The following is a 21,567-nucleotide window of genomic DNA, read 5'->3' on the forward strand; positions in this document are numbered from 1 at the left end:
GTGACAGTGCATGCATATTTGTCTAAAATAATTCTGTTTTCAGCTTAAGTTTCATGAATATGTTTATTATGTTGTCTCTATTGTCCTGTGCATTGGTTTTCCAGCACTAAATCCAAGCATATTCATTTACACACACAATGTAATACCAATTTTTTACCATTTTAAATCAACAGTACATTTTTTGTTAACCTTTTATCATATGTCTTGGAGTATCGCAATAATATTACATCGTGAGTTCAGTATCGTGATATGTATCGAATCGTGTCATGTGGGTATCGTTACACCCCTAGTAATAACATAACATAACATAACATAACATAACATAACATAACATTAAAAAAAAAAGTTAGACGAACGTACAACTAAAACATGTCAAAAAAAGTAATATAGGCTAATATGATTTATAAATCCATTTTTAAAAAAGCATGTTTAGATGATCAAATAGACTATTTAATAATGTATATTAGTATAGCTGTATTTTTGATGCATCCATCTAAATGCTCTTAATAAAAATATTAAAATAATCTACATTTAAGCATTCCCACTAAATGCATTTCAAGTGATATTATTGAAACAAATACCATTCTCCTAAATTAGACTTCAAATTATTCAAAATTCAAATTCAAATGAATAATGCATATTAGACAATGACACTTACAACCCCTCTGCGATGCACTCCAACTGAAGATCTTCACCTTTCACCCGATATGTGTCTGACTTTAATCCTGTGGGCATCAGTAGACGGGGCTTCCTCTCCAACAGGGAGTTTGCTTTATAACAGTGAAAAGATAATATAATATAATATAATATAATATAATATAATATAATATAATATAATGTAATATAATATAATATAATATAATATAATATAATTATTTCTGCAGCATTAGTATCACCAAACATAACTGCAACTGTTTTACATTAATGAATAATTCAAGGAAGTATGTCAACATACAAGTAATACACTTGTGATCCAGAACAGAGAATAAGTTATGAATGAACCTATGATTTATTTCCATCAGTTGATCAGAGAAAACCTTTGAGATTTGCAAATGTAGGCTAAAGAGTAAGCAAGTATGATGTGACATGGAATGAGATAATTAATCAAAACTAATTAAAAACAAAGAAGCTGCTCTACGCCCATGTAGCATCTCTAATGAACGTCACTCACCAGAACCTCTGCCGCTACCAGAGACTGAGTCCTTCATTAACTTGTCTTGGATGAAGAAATGGAGACAAATAAAAATATGTGTGGCAATGCAAAAACAACTAAAACAAGAGATAACATGGACATGAAATACACCAACAAGTCATCACAGGAAGTATCAATATCTACCAAGCTGACTTGCTGAGGTCCAGCAAGCGCTTGGAGATTGACTACATGAGACACTGGAGATGTATATTAGATGCACATGGCCGGCATGTATAAAAAAAAAACAATGCTGGTCGTGTAAAGAAATTACCACGTTATGCAATCAAACTCTTGAAAATGTGTATTTTAACGTACTGTTTTTGACCACGACGGACATGGCAGTTTTCTGGACGATGGTTCGTATGCGCGGGAAGGCAGCAAAGCAACAGTAGTCTCTGCGGCTGTCAGTCTCAATGGCGTTTGAGAAGTACAGGTTCCCATTCAGACCCACTGATACTCTTTCGTCCTGCTCGATGTGCTGTAGACCTGTGATGTTAAAAAAAAAAAAGGAGAGAAATAATTGAATGAGGCTCAAAACACTCGATATCATAGTAATAATATGATTGCTTAAATGAACATAAATACAGTAGTGGCCAGAAGTGACGTCCAGTGGGAATGTTTGTTTTTAATGACCCTACAAGTTCGATTAAACCATCAAAATATGAGGAAAATATGTGATATTTTTTTAAGATTTTTTTTTATAATGCTGGCTGAAAGTGTCTTCACATCCTGATAGCAATCACTAAGTTAACTGGTCTAAACGTATTTATATGTATATATATATATTTAAATCATCTGTGGACAGTTCTGCGTTCACACCATAATCACCACAACCCGTAACGTTATACTCAGAGCGGTTCGTGACTCTAATTTATGCATTTCAATAGCAACACTATCAACGTCGAAATGAACCTACAGCAGTCATGTGATGCAGGTCAGTGCTCTTTAAGGATGAAGCATGATTAAGCATACACTGACTACAACATAATTAATCAGTTATTAAGATGTTGTCTTGTTTTTTTTTTTGCATGTGTTCATAATTTTTGTCTATTAATTTTTTTTAAGATTATTAGATTTTTCACTATAATTATTTTGGTTTGTCCAAAATTAATACATTATTTAAATATTATATTATTAAAATATACATTTTATATATTGCCACTTAATTTCTTCATTTCAACTTTTTCATAATTGCAACTTCATATCTCTATTGCAGCTTCATATCCCACAATTGAGAATTTCATTTTAAATATTTACATTTTAAATATACATATCACTTTATAATAAATAATTCAATTAATAATATAAAATTATTTATAAATAATTGTTTAAAGGTAGACTACCTGTTCACCCGCCTGTAGTAAGTAGAAGCCAGCCAATCATTTTAACTATGCAATATTCACTGAATGCAACGTATAGGCCAAATGTGGATGTGCCTTGGAGACTAATTTAACCCAAATAACCAGAACTTACCTATTGTCATCCAGTAGATTTGCAGTGGGGGAATTCCTTTAGGTGGGTTGCACTCCAGAATGACTGACTGGCCTTCCATGACCTCAATCGGATCAATGATCTCTTTAGGGAACTTCGGAACATCTGCAGAGAGTAACAAGCTAAATGAACCCATGCCATTTTACAAATGAAATCACCATTAGGTGGCAGTATAAGACAGGCTTTCTCCCCTAACGCATTCCTGGAAAGAGATTATTCATTCCAATTCCCCAAATTTAGTCCAAAATCCAGCCAATAACACATAATTCTGCTGCTGAAACTGAAAGTGCCAACTGAATGAGTGATTGAAAACTGGTCTTGTTTGGTAACTGATGACTCTTTGCCCTGGTTATATCTTTGGAGATTTATGTGGTGTATTTCAGAACACAATGAGAAATGTTACATCAAAAAAATGATGGAGAGAAAGGAGAAAACTCATTTTTCATCAGCCCTCTCCTCATGGTCCATAATGCACCGTGATGAAAGGGAAAGAAAAGCTCCAGGGTTTGTAGCGGGCAAGTGAAATGGATATCCCACTATGGACCAGAGCGGTTGTTTCATTGGACAGCGATCTCTAAATCATTCCGAAAGAGTCGTTACAGAGCATGCAGCGCAAAGTTGTGCATTACTCACTGGGCACGATGAATTCAATCTCTTCCGACATGGCCGTTCCTAACTTGTTGGTCGCAAAGCATTGATAATTGCCCTGGAATTCTGTGAGATTCCCATTATTGGGAATGGTGAATGTTCCGGAATCATCTAATGTTATCAATCTGGGGTCCTGATATGGATCAAAGTCTTGACCATTCTTTGTCCACCTGAATCTGAAAAAACAGAGACGATCAGTGATTAAATGAAATTACACCGCTCAGTGTGCATCCTTTGAAATATGAAAACAACACAAGAATGCAAAGACGATTTGCACATTCAGTTTTTCAAATTTGAAATGACATCAATTACTCAGACGAGGCTTTGAAACGTGCTTTGAGATGTCAGTGGGGTGTTTCTGATGTTGCTTTTGCGAATATTGTGAGCTGTTCTAATCATGATCTAGCTACCCTGCTGAATGTCAATGCTGGTTTGGTGCTGATCAAGCACAGCTGCACTGTTCATCCCGCAAAAATAGCTTGTGATGTTGATCAACCAGCACGCGAGCACCACGATGATGCTCTTGCGGTCGTTCCTGAACGTCGTTCCATCCATCTTTGGTCTAGTTTTCAATGCAAAACTAGCACAAGCAAGCGATTAGTAGAGGAAGACAAATGATAACATGACTTCAAGCTGAAGATTTGGTTATTTGGATTCCATATGTAAGCAGGTACGAGAGGCTGTGCTGTATCGTGAATAAGTCAGGGCTGAAGGGCGTTGTTAGGTACGCGGAGTACCTAATTGCTTACAACACAATACAAATATTAAAGCCGAAATGCAACTTTTATGAAGTAAAATCACTAAGCCTTCCTTCCGCTGGAAAAAAAAGTCCCTGACCGTAAACTGCAACAGAAGTTACATACAGCAAATACTGTCTTTATGAGTGAGTCAGTTAGTGAAGACTTTTACATTGAAAGGACTTAAATTTGTGAACATCGGAAATCAAGACGCAACTGACAAATGACTAGGGCACGGGAGAACCCCTGTTAAAAGGACAAGATATCATGGCGGACATTCAAACTTATTTTTTTATTATGAATATAGGACTGACCTGAAGGAAAATGCTATGTCTCTCTCTATACTCTACTCTTGCTTCAATGAACAACATCAATGAGATCAAACATATGTTTAAGTTGCAAAGAGTGGTTTTGCTACTTAACATGTTCTAGGGGTGCTGTGTAGTGATACATAGAACCGTTGGGTGAAGCGGTCATCGCCGTGTTTTATCGTGAATAAAACACAGCTATTGACCAATCAGAATCAAGGATTGGAACTAACTGTTTTATAAAATACCATAATATTCTTTATCTCATGATGATTTAATCTGATCCAATTTGATCAGTTTGGAACAATTATTAACTTCTGTAATCAATTAATAAAAAAATTATAATCAGACCTATACTGAAATAAACAGGGACTGTACCAAACAACGAACATCCAAACTTTCTCTGGTCTCCGTGAGGTAAGGCACTACTGTTCACTGTTCACCTTGTTTAAATATGTTTTTTTTTTCTCCAAGCAATGACACATTAAATTGATTAAAAGTGACAGTAAAGACATTTATCATTTTACAGAAGATTTATATTTAAAAATAAATTATATTCTTTTGAACTTTCTATTTATCAAAAAATCCTTGGGAAAAAAAGTATCACAGTTTGCACAAAAATATTAGGCAGCACAACAATTTTTAACTGCAAAATACTAGTAAATGTTTTTGCACCAATTCAGCATACAGTATTAGAAGGATTTCTGAAGTAATGATGCTGAAAATTCAGCTTTGCCATCACATGAATAAATTACATTTTAAAATATATAAAATTAGAAAACATTTTAAATCGAAATTATATTTCACAATATTATTATTTTTTATCAAATAAATGCAATCTGCGATTGTCAGTTAGTTGATAGTATTATCTCATTCAGTCATTATTGATGACCTAATAAGGAACTATCTACACTCTAAAAAATGCTGGGTTGTTTCAACCCAATTTTGGGTCAAATATGGACAAACCCAGCCGTTGGGTTAAATTTTTAAATTACATTTTTAACCCAACGTTTGGGTTTGTCCATATTTGACCCAAAATTTGGTTGAAACAACCCAGCATTTTTTAGAGTGTATATTAGTCCTAAAGTTTATATTACTTACTGAATAGTTAAAGGGATAGTTCACTTTAAAATTAAAATGATGTCATCATATACTCACCCTCAAGTTGTTTCAAACCTGTATGAATTTCTTTCTTCTGCTGAACACAAAGGAAGATATTTTGAAGAATGTCAGTAACCAAACAGTTAACTGGTCCCATTGACTTCCATAGGGAAAATATATATACAATTGCAGTCAATGGGAACAGTTAACTGTTTGGTTACCGACATTCTTTAAAATATCTTCCTTTGTGTTCAGCAGAAGAAAGAAATTCATACAGGTTTGAAACAACTTGAGGGTGAGTATAATATGACATCATTTTCATTTTTAAAGTGAACTATCCCTTTAAGCTGTTTCCATAGTTAATAGTAGTAGCTGAAGTGTTAATGTAGTCCTACTCATTTGTCCTGCATTACCTATTAATGACGGACCATTATTCTAATGCGTTACTAAGACTTCTTTCAAAAACATTTAAATAATCGAACTGAGCCCAAACTTTTGAATGCTAGTGTATGTGTAAGTGTGTGTGTGTGTGTGTGTGTGTGCCGTATAGGCTTACTCTGGTCCAGGGTTTCCTGTGGCCTCACACTTCACGGGGAAGCTCTCTTCGAAAGGGAAGGCGACCATAGAAGCGGGAGACTGCTCTGTAATTGTGGGAAGCTGCTCCACTAGATAAAGAAACAGCCAGAAAGTAAAAATGCTCAGTAAACTGTGGAGGAAAAATGGCAGCATGCGACCTGCGTGCAGAAAATGGTGATGTGAAATGGCTTTGGTTCAATCGTAATGATTTTCCACAATCGGTCGGCTGTTTTGATCAATGCATTCAAAACTAAAGGTAAACAAAATGTTTGTCGGAGAACATAATTAGATATTGAATAATTGATTGTGTGGCAAAGCGTGAGTTGTTATCAGGCAATGGCAAATGATCTGGTCAAATAATGTCAATGAGAGTTTGTTTGTGGTTTAGAACAGGAAGAAACTAATGGCTAATGCAGTTTGAGTGTAAAATTGGACATGCACGTCTAGAATCATGATGGAATGGCGGTATGGGTTTCAATATGATGTAAAGTGGTTTGCTGGCTCGATTGTTGGAGTTTTTCCATTACGCACAGAAAAATACGGTAAAAATCTTCTAAAAGCTTCGATTAGAGTAAACATTCTCTTTAAAATGTCCATTAGTTTCTGTCTATGAAAATTAACTAAATTCACAAAAAAGCACTTGGCTATTATGGCTTTTTTTATATGATTTTGAGAAAAAAATACTGACCATGTTCCATGGTAGTATCATGGTATACTTTAAATACAATGAAGTACTATCATGGAGCATGAATATGGTAATTATGAGGTACCATCATATTATTATCTGATACTGTTGTAAATGTCACCAACAAAAGAGCACATCTCTGCCTTTCTGCAGGATTTTCTAAATAAATCTGATGTTTGATGAATGATAGTGGCCTCTGCGGATGAAAGCTATCTAGGTCTATGGATGGCTTGGCATTGAAACTTACTGTTCATGCGTGCTAAAACTAACAAATCCACCGCAGCAGGGAGAACACAGAGAAACAAATGTGCAGGGATTTGTTAGAACCATAGATATGACTTCTGTTGAACTTCTAACAAATTAATGAATTGTCAACAAACAATTAAATCCAGGTCCATGACTGACTAAATAAAAAGTAGAAAAGAAAAAAAACTTAAGAACAGTGTTGTGTTCCCCTAAGATATAATTCAGGCCCTAAAGATATATTGTGAATAATTTAACATCAACAAAATACACTTTTATCTGGTTTCCATGGCAACAGCCCCAGCAATAAATTATACCTGCTCTCAGCTCGTGTGAACCTGCATACAAACACCCAGTTTCAAAAAGATTTGTTGTAAGAGCAGTGTGCTCAATATGGAAGCATGTTTTCCTCCCAGAGTAAAAAAAAAAAAAAAAAACTTTTTCATGATTAAAATAATAAAATGTCACATGACATGTTGTGATAGAAAAATATGTTTTCTCGCAATTACGAGATATAAACTATGATTATAAGAAATAAAGTTGCAAGTATGTGATATGAAGTCACAATTGAGATACATTCGTAATTGTATGATATGTGAGATATATATAATTTAATTTTGAGACATGAATATGAAGTTGCAATTGTGGTGATATACTGTATGAATTCACATTTTTTGAGATGTGAAGTTGCATTATTGTGATCAAATTGTAAATGTGAGATATAAAGTCACAATTGAGATGTGAAGAAGGGATTATTAAGTCTCAATTATGTGATATGAAGTCGCAACTGGAATATGAAGTTGTAATTGTGATATGAAGTCACATTTGTGAAATGTGAAGTTGCAAATGACAAAAATATAGTCAAAATGTGATATAAAAAGTCACAATTGATATGAATATGTGAATAATAAGTCGTAATTGCTCTATATGAAATAGTAATTGAGTTACACAGAGTGTGATATGAAGTCAGTTGTGAGATGTGCAGTCGCAATTCTGAGAATTTGTAAAATATGAAGCTGCTACACAGTGATATCACAATTGTGTAATATGCAACTGCAATTATTAAAATGAAGTCACAGTTGTGAAATGTGAAGTTGCAATTGTGAGAAATAATAAAAAAGAAAAGTTAATATAAAAAGTCACAAATTACATGGATATGAAGTCATAACTGCTTAATATGAAATAGCAATTTTGAATTAGAAAGTCTTTATTGTGATATGAAGTTGCATTTGGGAGATATGAGGTCGTATTTGCGAGATGTGAAGTCGCAATTCAGATAAATAAATGTGAAAATGTGATTTAAAGTCACAATTTATATAAATATGAAGTCGTAATTGCTGCATATTTATACATGTGGAGATATGAATTTGTAATTTTGAAACAGAAAGTTTCATTTTGTGGTATAGTTGCATTTGTGAGACATGAGGTTGCATTTGTGAGATGCGAGTCGCAATTGAGAGAAATAAAGTCAAAAATGTGATATAAAAAGCCACGAATGATATGAATATGAAGGCATAATTGCTGTAAATGAAATAGTTTATTTGAAATTCTCAATTGTAGGATATGAAACTGCAATAGAGATATGAAGTTGCAATTATGAAAAAGTTTAAATGAAGAAATTAAGTGGCAATTTCTTTTTTTTTTTCTTTTTTTTTTTTTTAAATCTGCGCTGAAAACATTCTTCCATAACTGATTGTTCTTCCAGAGAGGCTAAATTGTGCACATGGCAAACGACTAAACTGAAAAAGCACCAAAAATATTAATATATAAACTGGGATAAGAAATATTACCAGAAAAAAAAGTCATTTATTCAGCTTACCATCAAGTGGAATATCCAGGGCATTAGTGTGATACCTGCAGCTCATATTAAGGCAAGCGCCCAAAAGGAGGAGGATTTTCCGTAATAACCGCATGACTGGCCACAGCCTCGGAGGTGAGCAGAGGACGACAGGGAATGCTGCAGTTTTCCAGGAGTCAGTGCATCTCACTCCAACACAGGCTGGGGTCTTGAAACCTGCACAGAACACAACACAGCTCTTACTGGCACCCAGACATCAGCTGCAAACAAGAACACACGCTCACCCACAAGTGTATACACACAATACACAGACTCCTGAACAACCATATGCTTACGGTCGACCCACAACATCACATATAAAAACAACCCTGTCACCTGCACAGACACAAAGACTGGCATATTCCGCATGTCTCCTGCTGAGTAACTTGCGTCAATGTCTATCCCAACTTGTATTCACTTGAAATGCATCTGTGAGAGGAATCTCCATATTAAAGCTCTCTATCACCGAGTCCCTGGAGACACGAATTGTATTTCTGTAAATTGTTTGGCGGTGTATGTGTGACAGGCACATTTTTGTCTTCCTCTTCCCCTTCGCAACGCAGAATTCGAAAAATGAAACATTAAAGAAATAAAATAAACGGAGCCCCCCTGCAGTTATGGTAATGCACAGCAGCTGTTCCTGAAATTATTCTGAATTATGAATTCATGGCACTGTATCAGTGACAGATTTTGATTATGTGGATGCAGTAGAGAGAGCAGAACCGCACGGCTGGTAAATCACAAAGCTTGCAGATGTGCCTAATATGCATCTAGCAACACACCGCTTTGTTATAACTAAGTGGATGAACTTTGAGTTAAATGTCATGTATTCTGCCATTAAAATCGCACTCTCTTGTGATGTCATGTGTGGTAAGGGATCAGTAGTTGATTTAACCTTTTGGAGTCTGGCGCCAGCAAGACATCTGGCCAGAGACAAATGGAGTTCACGCCCATTTTCCCGTCAGATTCATAACAGCGGTGCAATAAAATGCTGCAGTTGATCGGGGTAACTCTAATGGAGGTCACCTTCCATGACGTACTGGGAATCAGCGATGTACTGTAAAACCAGCAATGCAATAAAGAGTATCAGTTGCAGTTGTTCATGGTGCCTGTTGACCTACAACACCTAAAAGTAAGGTCAGACTCAACACTGAGTTTGGTAGAAAAATCTGTGGGATTCTGGAAAATGGATTTAAAATTGATGCTGAAAGTGGCCAAATTTGGCTGCCATATTGTTTAAAGTGCCCCTTTTGTGCTTTTTTGAATACTACCTTTCATAACGCGTCTAATATAGCTGTTTGTGGATGTAAAAGATCTGCAATGTTTTAAAGTTCAAAGTGCACCACAAATAAAGTTATTGTCTCCTAAAAGAAATAATCAATACTGAACTGCCGAAACGAGTCGTCAGTAATTCCATTTTTACTTCCTGTTAAATAGCTACGTGACAATGTGACACATTTGCATAATGCCAGCCTATGGTCTTCATTGGCTGCCCGTGGATATGGTCTACTGTGACACTGTAGTTGTAGCTGAGACCTGGAAGAGTTTGGTTTGTGTTGTCAACATGTCGAGAAGACGCTGTTTACAGCGCTGTGAATCCACTTGGCATGCACGTCCAAAGGATGACGACTCACACTGGCTATGATACAAAACTGACAGCATCATTACAGTTCTTATCACTGGGTATTAAGCGATGAGGAAACCTCAGGAGATGTTTATATTCAGATATGGTAATATCCTTATCATGTGCTGTATGTATGCGGTAGACCAAATACAACAGACTGGGCCGTCTGACCAATCAGAGCAGAGTAGGCTCATGGAAAGGAGGCATTTAGAGACTGAATTATAAAAAGATTATATGTTTTTTTCTATTTTTCTTCTTCTTTGATTCATGTAAATCTATCGAAGAACACCTGCAAAACAAAATTAGGAACCTTTAAAATAAAATATTAGGAGCAATCTAAAAAAAATACTGCACGGGGAATGTGTGATGAATGATGTAGCAGATTATGTACAAAAAGTAAAATAATTAATAAATGAATAATTTAGACAACAATGCAGGGCAAAATAATGACACATAATATCCATTCCAGTTGCAGATTATGTACAAAAAAAATGCAAACAAAAAAGTGAATGAATGAATTAATGAATACAGTAAAAAAATATATAGTATTATGAGATTAATCACAATTTATTTTATTCTACAAATAAAACATAAAAATAGCATAATAAAAATAACTATGTTTCATACATATTTTAATTTAATATTGTAAAATAATTTCTGTCGGCTGTGCACGGTATTAAATATTCAAGTATTGTATGAGATACACTCTGTCCCACGACTGTGATACAGTATAGCCTATTACTATGCCTTTTATTTAATCTCAATGGCTGTACATCTAAACAAATTTTACAACAGTGTCTCACTGATGCTCAATAGCCATTTTCATGGAGGCCGGACCCTGAGCTTATTAGGTCACTTCCTTTTTTACTTTAATTAGTTAAACACACAATAAAATGGATCAGTGCTCAACACTGAGAACAAAAGAGTTTCAGGAAGGAGGGCAGATACAGAGAGAGAAAACAAAAAGGGAGGCCCGGAGCTCACAAAATACAACTTTATCAGTCATTTCCACCCCTTCAGGAGCAGCATTTTCACAGAAAACCAGTGATGACTCTTTGTAAACATGCAAGGTCATTTATTCAGGCCTCTAATTAAAGTCAAAAGAGGGATTTGGTTAGTTCAGGGCTGTGTTCTCTTTATTTCAGCTTTTGGGGCCAGTCATGAGTGATAACCGCACTTCACTGCCCCTCCATTTTAACCCCACCAGCTGCTTCAATCACCTTCTTTTTTCAGCCGGACCCCTGAAGCCCATCCTCCCCTTAATCTTCTCCTCTGCTTAACAAATCCGATCGGAAACACAGAGGTCAAACACCAGTAAGCGGAGAAGCAATTGAATAATTGACCACTGTGTGAATGAGTCGATTTCCTTCATTCCTCAGTGGGGGCTCTTGTTTTCTGATAGGCTTGAACTCTGCTCCACATGCCTGCATTTCTTCATAATAGTATTAACTCTGCCAGGAAGCTTTTGTGATTCAGTGCTGGTTATGGCGACCCCTGAGATGACCTCTGTGATGTCACTATAGAGGATGGGTTACTACACCCCTTGACTGTCATAATGACAGGCTTGTGGCTACGGTCTGTCGGATTTGGATGTGTTTCTTGGACCCAAAGACAATGCCTGAGGCTCCGCTTGCCCTGAGACTGCTCCCACAGATGGCGACTAGCTTTAGTAGGTAGATTAAAATCAAAAGGTAAAGCGTTAAGCTAATTGGACAGTTTGGCACGTTACTGGTGGCATATGTTTACCTTCCTGATCCAATACAACATGTCCTGGATTTTTGCTACTGCACTAGTTCCACCAGCCCAACTTAAAGGTGCAGTATTTGCTCATATCATTGCAACCTGACCAGCCCAACATGTATCACTCTTTGTAATCAATATCATGAGTTCATGATATAAATTACTACTTAATCAGATCAGTCTTTCTGGCCCATAAGCAGTGAGGGTTTTTGAATGAATAAAAAAACAAAATTTTGGGATTGACAACATCAAACTTAAATACATATATTCATCCCATGTACACTCTAAAAAATGCTGGGTTGTTTTAACCGAAATTTGGGTCAAATATGGACTAACCCAACCGTTGGGTTAACATTTTTAATTACAAAATTTAACCAAACGGCTGGGTTTTTCCATATTTGACCCAAATTTGGGTTGAAACAACCCAACATTTTTAGAGTGTACAATTAAAAACCCAGTAAACACTCTAATTTACATAACTAGTATGAAAACATTAATGAACAGCAGAATTTAACTTTCATTTAATATTCAAATTTAACTTTCATTTAATATTCTGCTATAAAACAAGATCTGAAATTGTGCACTTGGACTTGGATTGTTGTTAATCCGTTCACTTACATGAACCATTTGATTAAAGCAATTCACTAGAATTAATCTTTATGACTTTACATCACACAACAGGAGAGAGACGGTCCTTTATAATGAACCAATTCACTAGAATGATTCAGACTTTCAAATGCAACATGTGAGAAGTGTCATTTTTAGTTTGTTTTTAGTAGTCTTTCATGTAAGAAAGATAGAGTCATTGAGAATGAATCAAATCACTGCAACCTATTGTGTGAGAGAGACTTCTTTAGTATGAACATATTAACTAGAATAAATCCATACTTTCCAAAGCAACATATTTGAGGGAATCAGTCATTTAGTATGAAACAATTCATGAATCTGATCCTTTGCAACATGAATCAGACTTCCCAACACTATGAAAGATGCAACACTGCAACTTACTGGAAAAAAGTATTGGAAAAGCAGCAATTTTGTATTTTAAAAACAATGGAACTCTCACACTACTGGAAAAATACAGCTAAGTTAGTTGATTTGCTTCACTTACTGTAAACACTCCCTTGCATTGTAAATCACAAAGCATAATGAAGCCCTTGTCAAAAAAAAAAGAGTCTTAATAGGAACATTTAAGCCAGATGGCCTAAAGGCCTGTGAAAGGATTTTATTTATAAAATAATTGATATCTGGCAGTTACAATGTCAATGTCAATGTCAAATTTATTTCTAGAGCACTGTGATACAGATTTAACAACTTTCAAAACAAATTAAAAAAGAAGAAGATTATATTAATCTCTATAATACTTTAAAAGCCAAGGAAACAACTGAAAAAGTTTAGATTTAAAATCTGAAAGTTTTTGAGCAGTTCTAACACACAGTGGAAGACTATTTCACAGTTTAGGGGCAATAACATAAATATAAAATAGATCAGCATGGGTCAGATCCACCAACTCTGTTCACTCGTAAGTGGATTTGTAAGTAAGTGTCAGGAAGACAACGTAGCAACCAAATGCTGTTCCTCTAAACAGTTTAATCTGCAACATTCAAGCTAACAAAACTCATCCCCATACAGCCCACCTAAGAAATACCCTGTAAACAGAAGTGGGACTTTATAACAACTACAGCCTGTTCTTAATCCCCACATCTCAGTCTAATGATACTGGCAAGGGGTAAAAGCTGCCCAGCGTGGGAAGGTCCGCGTGAACTCTGACCTGGCACTGCCTGGGCAAAGCGGTCTAGAGCAAGAGCCAGAGAAGGAGGAGAAGGTAGAGACTGGGCAGAGAAAAATCAAGAGCAAGCTTTTCTCTCCAACTGACTGATGGCGTCCTGCCCCTCTCGCGCTCGCCTCGCCCACCCTGAAGACTCATTTAGCCGGGCGGATAAGTGTAAATCAGGACAGTGGAAAAATAGGAAGCAAACTGGCAGTAGAAGGGAGGCATGGTGTGAGTACTTGGCTGCGAGGAAAAACAATCACGTCTATTACTCACACAACAGGATCAGTCACCGCCAAAGCATCGCCATTTGTCAGATTATTACCATATTTAATAAATAACCAAACAGAAATACTTCTCATTCCCACATGTAGGGACACACAATGTATCTGTGCAATACTGGTTATGTGCAATATCAGTGTTTTTTTTTAAATAGAATTTGTATTTATTATAATTTTTTATTTATCATTTACTATATTGGATATTTAGCACCAAATATCGTATATTTAATGGTTTTGCCCATTTCCAGCATCTAATTCAAATGAAAAGAGATAGTAATATATTGTATTGATAATATGTTGTAAAATGATTTTCTTAAACAGCGCTTTCTCTTTAAGAGATGTTCCAAACCCACATGACTTCTGAGTTCTGTGAAACATCAAAATAAGATATTTTGAAGAAGGATGACTAATGATGATTGACTTTCATTTAGACATTTTTAGAACACGTCTTTTTCGTTCCGCATGGAACCTTGTTTCTCACAAATGCGAGTTTACTGTATATCACGCAATACTGAGAAAACACCTGCAATTACCCTTTCAATTTTATTCAGTGCCAGAAACAAGATTCCATAGTTCCAAAATGAAAATAGGTTTGAAACGACATGAAGGTGTGTAAATGAAGTTGAGCCATCCCTTTAAGAGTGCATGTTGGCACTCTTAATAACTGGCAAGGAAAGAGTGAATGCTAGCAAAGCTTACAGTAATTCTACTTCAGATGGCCTCAATACCACAGCATTGTCAATAAGTAGACAGATATCTGCTATTCAGCACACACTCAGCATTTAAGTGTCTTTCAGTATAAAAACTTAGTGAGCACTGTTCAGGCCACTAATGGGATTAGCTCCAACCCTGTCTTGTCAAACTGGATTAATATATTCTGATTTAAGAGTATTGATGGCTGTGTATCCTTCTCAAACCTTTGGATAAAATCCAGATTCGGATGTAATCTCTTTCGCACATAAGAAATTGGCGAGATTACTAGCACTAAAGAGCAATTAGAACAATTTTCTCATTATGTGCTCTAATTAGAGTGTTTCATCCATTTAGTTACTTTAATCTCTTGTTTAGCTTGATTACAGTATGAACAAACACAAACAAAATGAAAGTTACATTAAGGCTACATAATTTCAGCAACAAAAGCATATTATATAAAAAAACAATTCCTGCAATTTTCAGAAGCCATTACTTTAGTGTTATATGATCTGTCATAAATCATTCTAATTTGCTGGTCTGCTGCTCAAGAAACATTTATTATTAATAGTTTTTGTTGCTTAATATTTTTGAGGAAACCACGATATACCATTCAATTGTTTGGGTTAAGTAAAAAAAAAAGGAAATTAATACTTTTATTCAGCAAGATGTAAACTAATACTTTTATTCAGATGTTTCTCCTAATGTATTGACACAAATTAAACAATTGTTTACATAGTAAGTAGAGCAATAAAATAAACATGGCTATTCATTTGAAAATCAATCTTGGAAGATTTTTGAGATCTCTCAGATACATGAAATATATGAGACATATGAGATTACTGGTGTCTAAAGCTAAAGGATAAAAATAAAGCAGCAAACAAAAACAATACATTGCTCACCATTTAATCTCATTAAAGGTGCAATATGTATAAACATATCCAAAAACCACTTGCACAGTGTTATATATTTCTTTCAATTGTGTACTTACATTATCCTAAATGTTTCCAAGAATTTGTAAATTCAAAAAAAATCACAATTTTAAATAGTGCCCGTCCCTTGTCACTAGTCGCCTGTCAATGACGTAATATCCGCGTTATCCCTGGTTCCCGCCTATGGTTTCCGCTTGTACTGCCATACTAACCATAGCAACAGATGTGGACAACTGCGTAATATATAGCGGCACGCTGTTGTTGTTTCGTTCAAACATTATGGATCATGGCAAGCAGACTTTGGGACAAAAGGAGAACTAAAACGAAGATCAATATCGGCGTGGCATTTTCAAGATGAGGAGAGCTTTGCGGCAAACTTTGACTTGACAGAGATGCCGCTCTTGCATGTACTTTATTAGACAGGTGAGCAAACGTACATAAAACAAACCAATGTTACATAGCTCAACATGATGAACTGTTAGAATATGATCAGTATGTTATTCTAATGTTGATCTAGCTTACTGCTAGTTTCATATAGCCAACAAACTAACACATAGAATAACATCACTTTCAACACACTCAAATGCTATTTAGTATGATATAGTGTAACGTTAGACCAACTGAAACAGCGCTGCATTACCTCATAAGTTTAATTAGTCAAATAAACTGACCAGTTTGAGAATTAATTCAGCACTTGCGGGTAGTTTGGAAGAATGAAATGTCCTCATTCCTTTATATCCGCATGACTCGCGTGTGGCGCTGATATCTGGCTCTCATTAGCAATCGCGACCTGCTTCATACCACAGTCATGTTAAAAAACATGAATGTATTCACTCATCCATGAACATGATTAGATCCATCAGCATGACAGCAAGTTTCATGATTCCGCTTATTCACTGCATCATCAATCTATGCCTTTGTTATTGTTAGAGGTTAGCGACCCCTAGCGCCGAAATAAAAAAACTACATATTGTAGCTTTAATCTCCTAGAGAAACAAATATATTAAAGAAATGTGATTTGTGATTTTTCTTCTTTTATGAGCACCAGATGGGTGTCTTTATCATTCTACAATACAAATATCCATTAATCTTAAATCATCAGCAAATTCAGAACTTGACTGTTCAAGTCCTTTATGATTGTTACTACAAGTCACAATGCAAACACATATGCCGCTAAAATGTTATAATCACGATAAATAATAAATAACACCCTCAACAGCCATCAGCTACACAACATACAGTATATATATAATTAAAACTTCAGTTCGGGCAAAGCAGACTACTAAATGAGATTAAGAAGTTGAAGCGATATTAAATAATAACTATGGCTAACTGAGATTTGACTCTGCTTCTGTTTTAACATGCATGCCAGAGACTGAACGGTTCAATTACCAGCCCATCAATAATACAGCAGCCTGAACAAAGCGTGGAGGCAGGGATGGGATGGGACAACTAAGGAATGTCGAGATACTCTGCGCGTAAAGGGAGAAAGCAAGAATTTGGTCAAGAATAGAAATATGTGGGCTGGTGGAAGACAGCTATGGAATAAGATAGTGGGAAGCAGAAGTCATAAACCGTCTCTGTCGTTGACGGGATGGGAGAGGGATGTGGGAGTGAATGAAGGAGACAAAATGTAGATGGATGGGGGCGATGGATGGCGTGGGCGTGGATCATGAACTTGCTGCACGGAGAAGTGGAGATATTGTTTTTTGATGGAGTGGGAGAGTGGATGAGGAAAACGTAGAATGACGTGCAGGCGTATTGACTGAGACGTACAAATGGATTATCAAGCAGAAAGAGAGGAAGAAGAGTGAAAAAAGATGAGAAAAGAGAGCGAGAGAACTATAATCAATGAAAAGAGCTCCTAACCTTAAGTCCCCATTGGAGAGATGGCAAATGACCTTGTGACCCCGGTGAACTGCTCTGACAGAGATTAACGTGTACCCTGGTCAACAGTGCAATTTATTTTAAAAGTGCCATTAAACCCAGACCAGTTCCTCATCAACCTGTTACATGCTTTTCTTGGATTTTATGGAGTGTTCCCTAGTGGAAAAGGTCTCACTTCCTCTCATAAATGTTCTTGTCGTGCAAAAATACACACCAGGTGAACAACCAAGGGACAGATGAGAGATGAAAACAAAATGGCTTATAACTCATCATGTCTGCTTTTCAGAAATAATGGCCTATATAATGTGTATCTGTACAATTAATGTTGTTTTATTAACTTCTCTAATAAGTTGACGTCTACTGGATGCACTTGTTTTCCTAACTTTAAAGACTATAGCATGAGGAAACAGAGTTAAAATGTTGGTTATGAAGGACAATTTCATTGGTTGGCCCAAACAAACGGACACCAAACAAGGCTCACTTGATTTCCGTTTGTTAATGAACTGATTAAATGTGTTCAAAAATGAACTGAATGAAGGATCTGAAGGGAGTTGTTCATTCAAGTCAGCACCTGAGTTGATTTTGAAGGAGCATTTTTTACACCAAGTGCTGATTTGAATGATAATAATAAACACAATTCAAATGGCCCAAGCACATTACATTATTGAAACTTTATTTAAACATTCATAAAAAAGTAAATGATTCAATGACTCACTGATAACACACAAAAGACAGCCACTTGTTGCAACCTACTGGCATATTGATTTAGCCTGTAGAATTAATGAACGAATATTTCAATGAACAGATTAAAAAGAGTTACTTTGATGGATCAAAGTCCTTCTCATCACTACTCTCCTTGGATCAGTTTCCCTCCCTTTGCCCCACACAAGTCTCTGTTCACACTGTAGTATTTGACTTACATGTCACGTCATCAACTCGAGTCCCACTGGAAACTGTTTACTGCTGTAAATAAATAAGTAATGACTTAGGAGAAGGTAACATCTCTGTTTTTTTATTCATGTTTTTGCCTCTTTGGTTTTACAACTGAACCAAAACATACAGATTTGCACTAGCTTCTCCCTGCTGTAAAATGGGTGAAAAGGAAGCAAAGAATGTTGAATTGCAAGGCAATTTCAATTGAAAAAGCTGTTATGAGAAATGCATTATACTCAATAGCTATTTTGCATTGCCAGATTACATTTGTACCAACCAAACAAACGGAACTGTGACGCATTGGATCCACGCACCAAATGGAGTAGAGTTCAATGCCCTAAAATGTATTTGCTGGTCAAAATTTCAAAATTTCAGCTATTTAAAAACAAGATTATGACCAGAACGCAATGTTCAAGAGATGTGTTGTTGGGCCCAACTGCTAAAAGCCCAATCTGAGAGTGCGAAAGGAACAAATTGTCCGTACGGCTAAGGTCACAGAAGACGGCTGTGAAGAATGAAAGAGATCGTTCAAAAGCTCTGCAATCACAGATGTGCTGTCAAGTAGGGAGGAGGAGGAGCGAAGAGAGAGAGAGAGAGAGAGAGAGAGAGAGAGAGAGAGAGAGAGAGAGAGAGAGAGAGAGAGAGAGAGAGAGAGAGAGCGAGCATAAGCATAAAAATGTCCCTACATGTGCCATTTCACATACATGTGAGAAAGACCTGGCTGAGTGAGAAATTCCCTTTTGTGTCTCGGCTTTTATAATATTTTTTTTCATTACCCTCTTTCTTTGATGTCTTAGAGATGAGTGGAGTTCTGCGTGCCCTGGACAGCGATCATATTAGGCTGTTATTCGTGTTGAGTGGCCTGAAGTAGAAGGGATTGGAAACAGGCACACCAGGGGGACAGGAGTGTTATTTTGTGGGAACTGACACAGCAAGAGCCCTGGCTACGTTCATTCAGATCTGACGGATGTTGGCAATCTCCCAGGATGAAACTTGGCTGTAGCCAGACAAGATAAATGGAACTTGTGCCCAAGATTATCTCCTTCCCCTGACAAATCTAAAGCTAATTTACTTTTTTCCTCTAGTAGGCAGAATATTTTATTCCTAAGGCAAAGAAATGTCCTGTGTTTGTCATCGAGTAAATAGTGCACTAATTCCCCTCTGTATATCTTCCAAACAACGGCACACCTGTGTCCATTGACTTTTGTGGTGTGTAGCAAGTGATTCATATGAGCTGCTAATTTAGAACATGTTAAAACTTGTTCCTTAACATCTGGATAATCTTGTTTAAAATAAGCTATTTGACAGTTCTGTCGGAAGCATCAAAACATTCTGGATTTCGTCTTTATTTCAATGCTCAGATAAACCACTGGCCTTTTTATCAATGTCTTACGAAACAAAACACGACATAAAGTTCTAGAGGGATATTTCCAGAGCAGTTTCTATTCAGAGATATTTCTATTCAGACAAAAAAGCTGAAAAAATACTAAAACGTTGCATACTGGATACACTTTCATGACCTCATGGAGGAGCTTATTAAGATCCAGATAAAAGTAAGTTACAGAGCAAATAAACCATTTCAGCATCACATCTCATTCTAAATAACAAATATTATTAAAAAATATATTTAAAAAAAAAGCTGAACTCTTATGGTGTATTGAGATTGACTTGTCTCAAAGAAAATAAGAATGTGTACTACAAATAATAATCCTAATTATTTATTAAAAGTATGACTTTAGCCACTTGTTTTCTCCTCAAATTCTTGAATTATGAAAATTATCAGACCTGAATGAAACCTTATTTGGAGATATTATCGAAGCTTTAACCCACTGTTGTACCATAATGTTGATATGGACCTTTCAGAAATGTAACATTGTTTCTATTGGAGGTGAAATTTGGGGTCAAAAATTATTCTGCAGTTTATCTTGCAGAAGCATTTGAAAAATCATTACATTTATCTCATTATTTATATACAGAATAAGGTATCTCTAAGACCTCAAAAATAATACGTTTGAAGAAAGTTATCAAGTCAGAAATTAGTTTTTAATCAGTTCTCATGCGATTGAGAAAAAGGAAATACAAATGCTGTAGCCCTGTACCTTTCTCATTGTAAAGTATATTTTCCCAAAAATGGTAGCAGAACAGAACATGTGAGTTAATAAGCCAAAACATTAATATGAGCGCCAATTAAAAATTAAAATCACTCTGACATGGACATTACTCACGAGAAACATGCAAGAAACAAAGTTTAAAAAAAGAAGAAAGGAAAAGGTAGCACTACATATCAAGTCATATAAGCACTGGATGAAAAGGAGCTGATTTTGCATATCACACACTGCTTCAGTCCCTCCAAAGGCTTTCTGTTACACACGTGCGAGGGTCACAGCACACACCACTACAGTAGCAGCAGTAGTAATTCCCTCGACCGGGTTGATTTTATATCAAGCTCAGACAAACCCATCAAACAGAAGCCTAAATACTCACAGGAATCTGCTTCATTCTTGTCCGCTCGTCCTCAGAAAGACAGACGAACCCTTCCTCTTCTTCTCAGTTTAATCCCACAGGCGTGAAAAGCAGAGAGTGCTGAGGAAATCCAGAGAAACGACTACCACAGCAGACGCGGGAGAGAGAGAGAGAGCCCCGCCACTAGCGCATGGGACGGTGCAGAGCGAGAGAGGCGCTGGGGAGACATATGTTGCCAAAGCCTCTCGTCTGGCAAAGAAGCTCATTAAACGAGTGACAATCACTCCCACAAAGCCAGATCTGAGCGCTTTTCACATGGAGTGTACAAAGAAGGAGAGAGAGGGTGAGAGAGAATGAATGAAAGTGAAGGAATTCTGGATGGAGGAAGTTGCATTTAAAGCACTGAGGCATGGGGAGACTTGTTTATG

At 36.2% G+C, this 21,567-nt stretch overlaps 1 protein-coding gene across 1 annotated transcript in view; it reads right to left on the reverse strand.

Annotated features, from left to right (window-relative positions):
- Positions 1-21,298, reverse strand: part of chl1b (cell adhesion molecule L1-like b) — a 46,890-nt gene extending 25,592 nt beyond the window's left edge. Inside the window, 8 exon segments of the mRNA XM_079628379.1 lie at positions 659-770; positions 1,172-1,216; positions 1,508-1,678; positions 2,666-2,788; positions 3,317-3,507; positions 6,034-6,142; positions 8,801-8,995; positions 21,161-21,298. Of these exon segments, the coding sequence (XP_079484505.1) occupies positions 659-770; positions 1,172-1,216; positions 1,508-1,678; positions 2,666-2,788; positions 3,317-3,507; positions 6,034-6,142; positions 8,801-8,894 (845 nt within the window). The 5' untranslated portion in view covers positions 8,895-8,995; positions 21,161-21,298.
- Between the last annotated feature and the right edge of the window lie 269 nt (positions 21,299-21,567).

This window comes from Phoxinus phoxinus (assembly GCF_949152265.1).
Source record: "Phoxinus phoxinus genome assembly, chromosome: 11".
NCBI classification, from domain to species: Eukaryota; Metazoa; Chordata; class Actinopteri; order Cypriniformes; family Leuciscidae; genus Phoxinus; species Phoxinus phoxinus.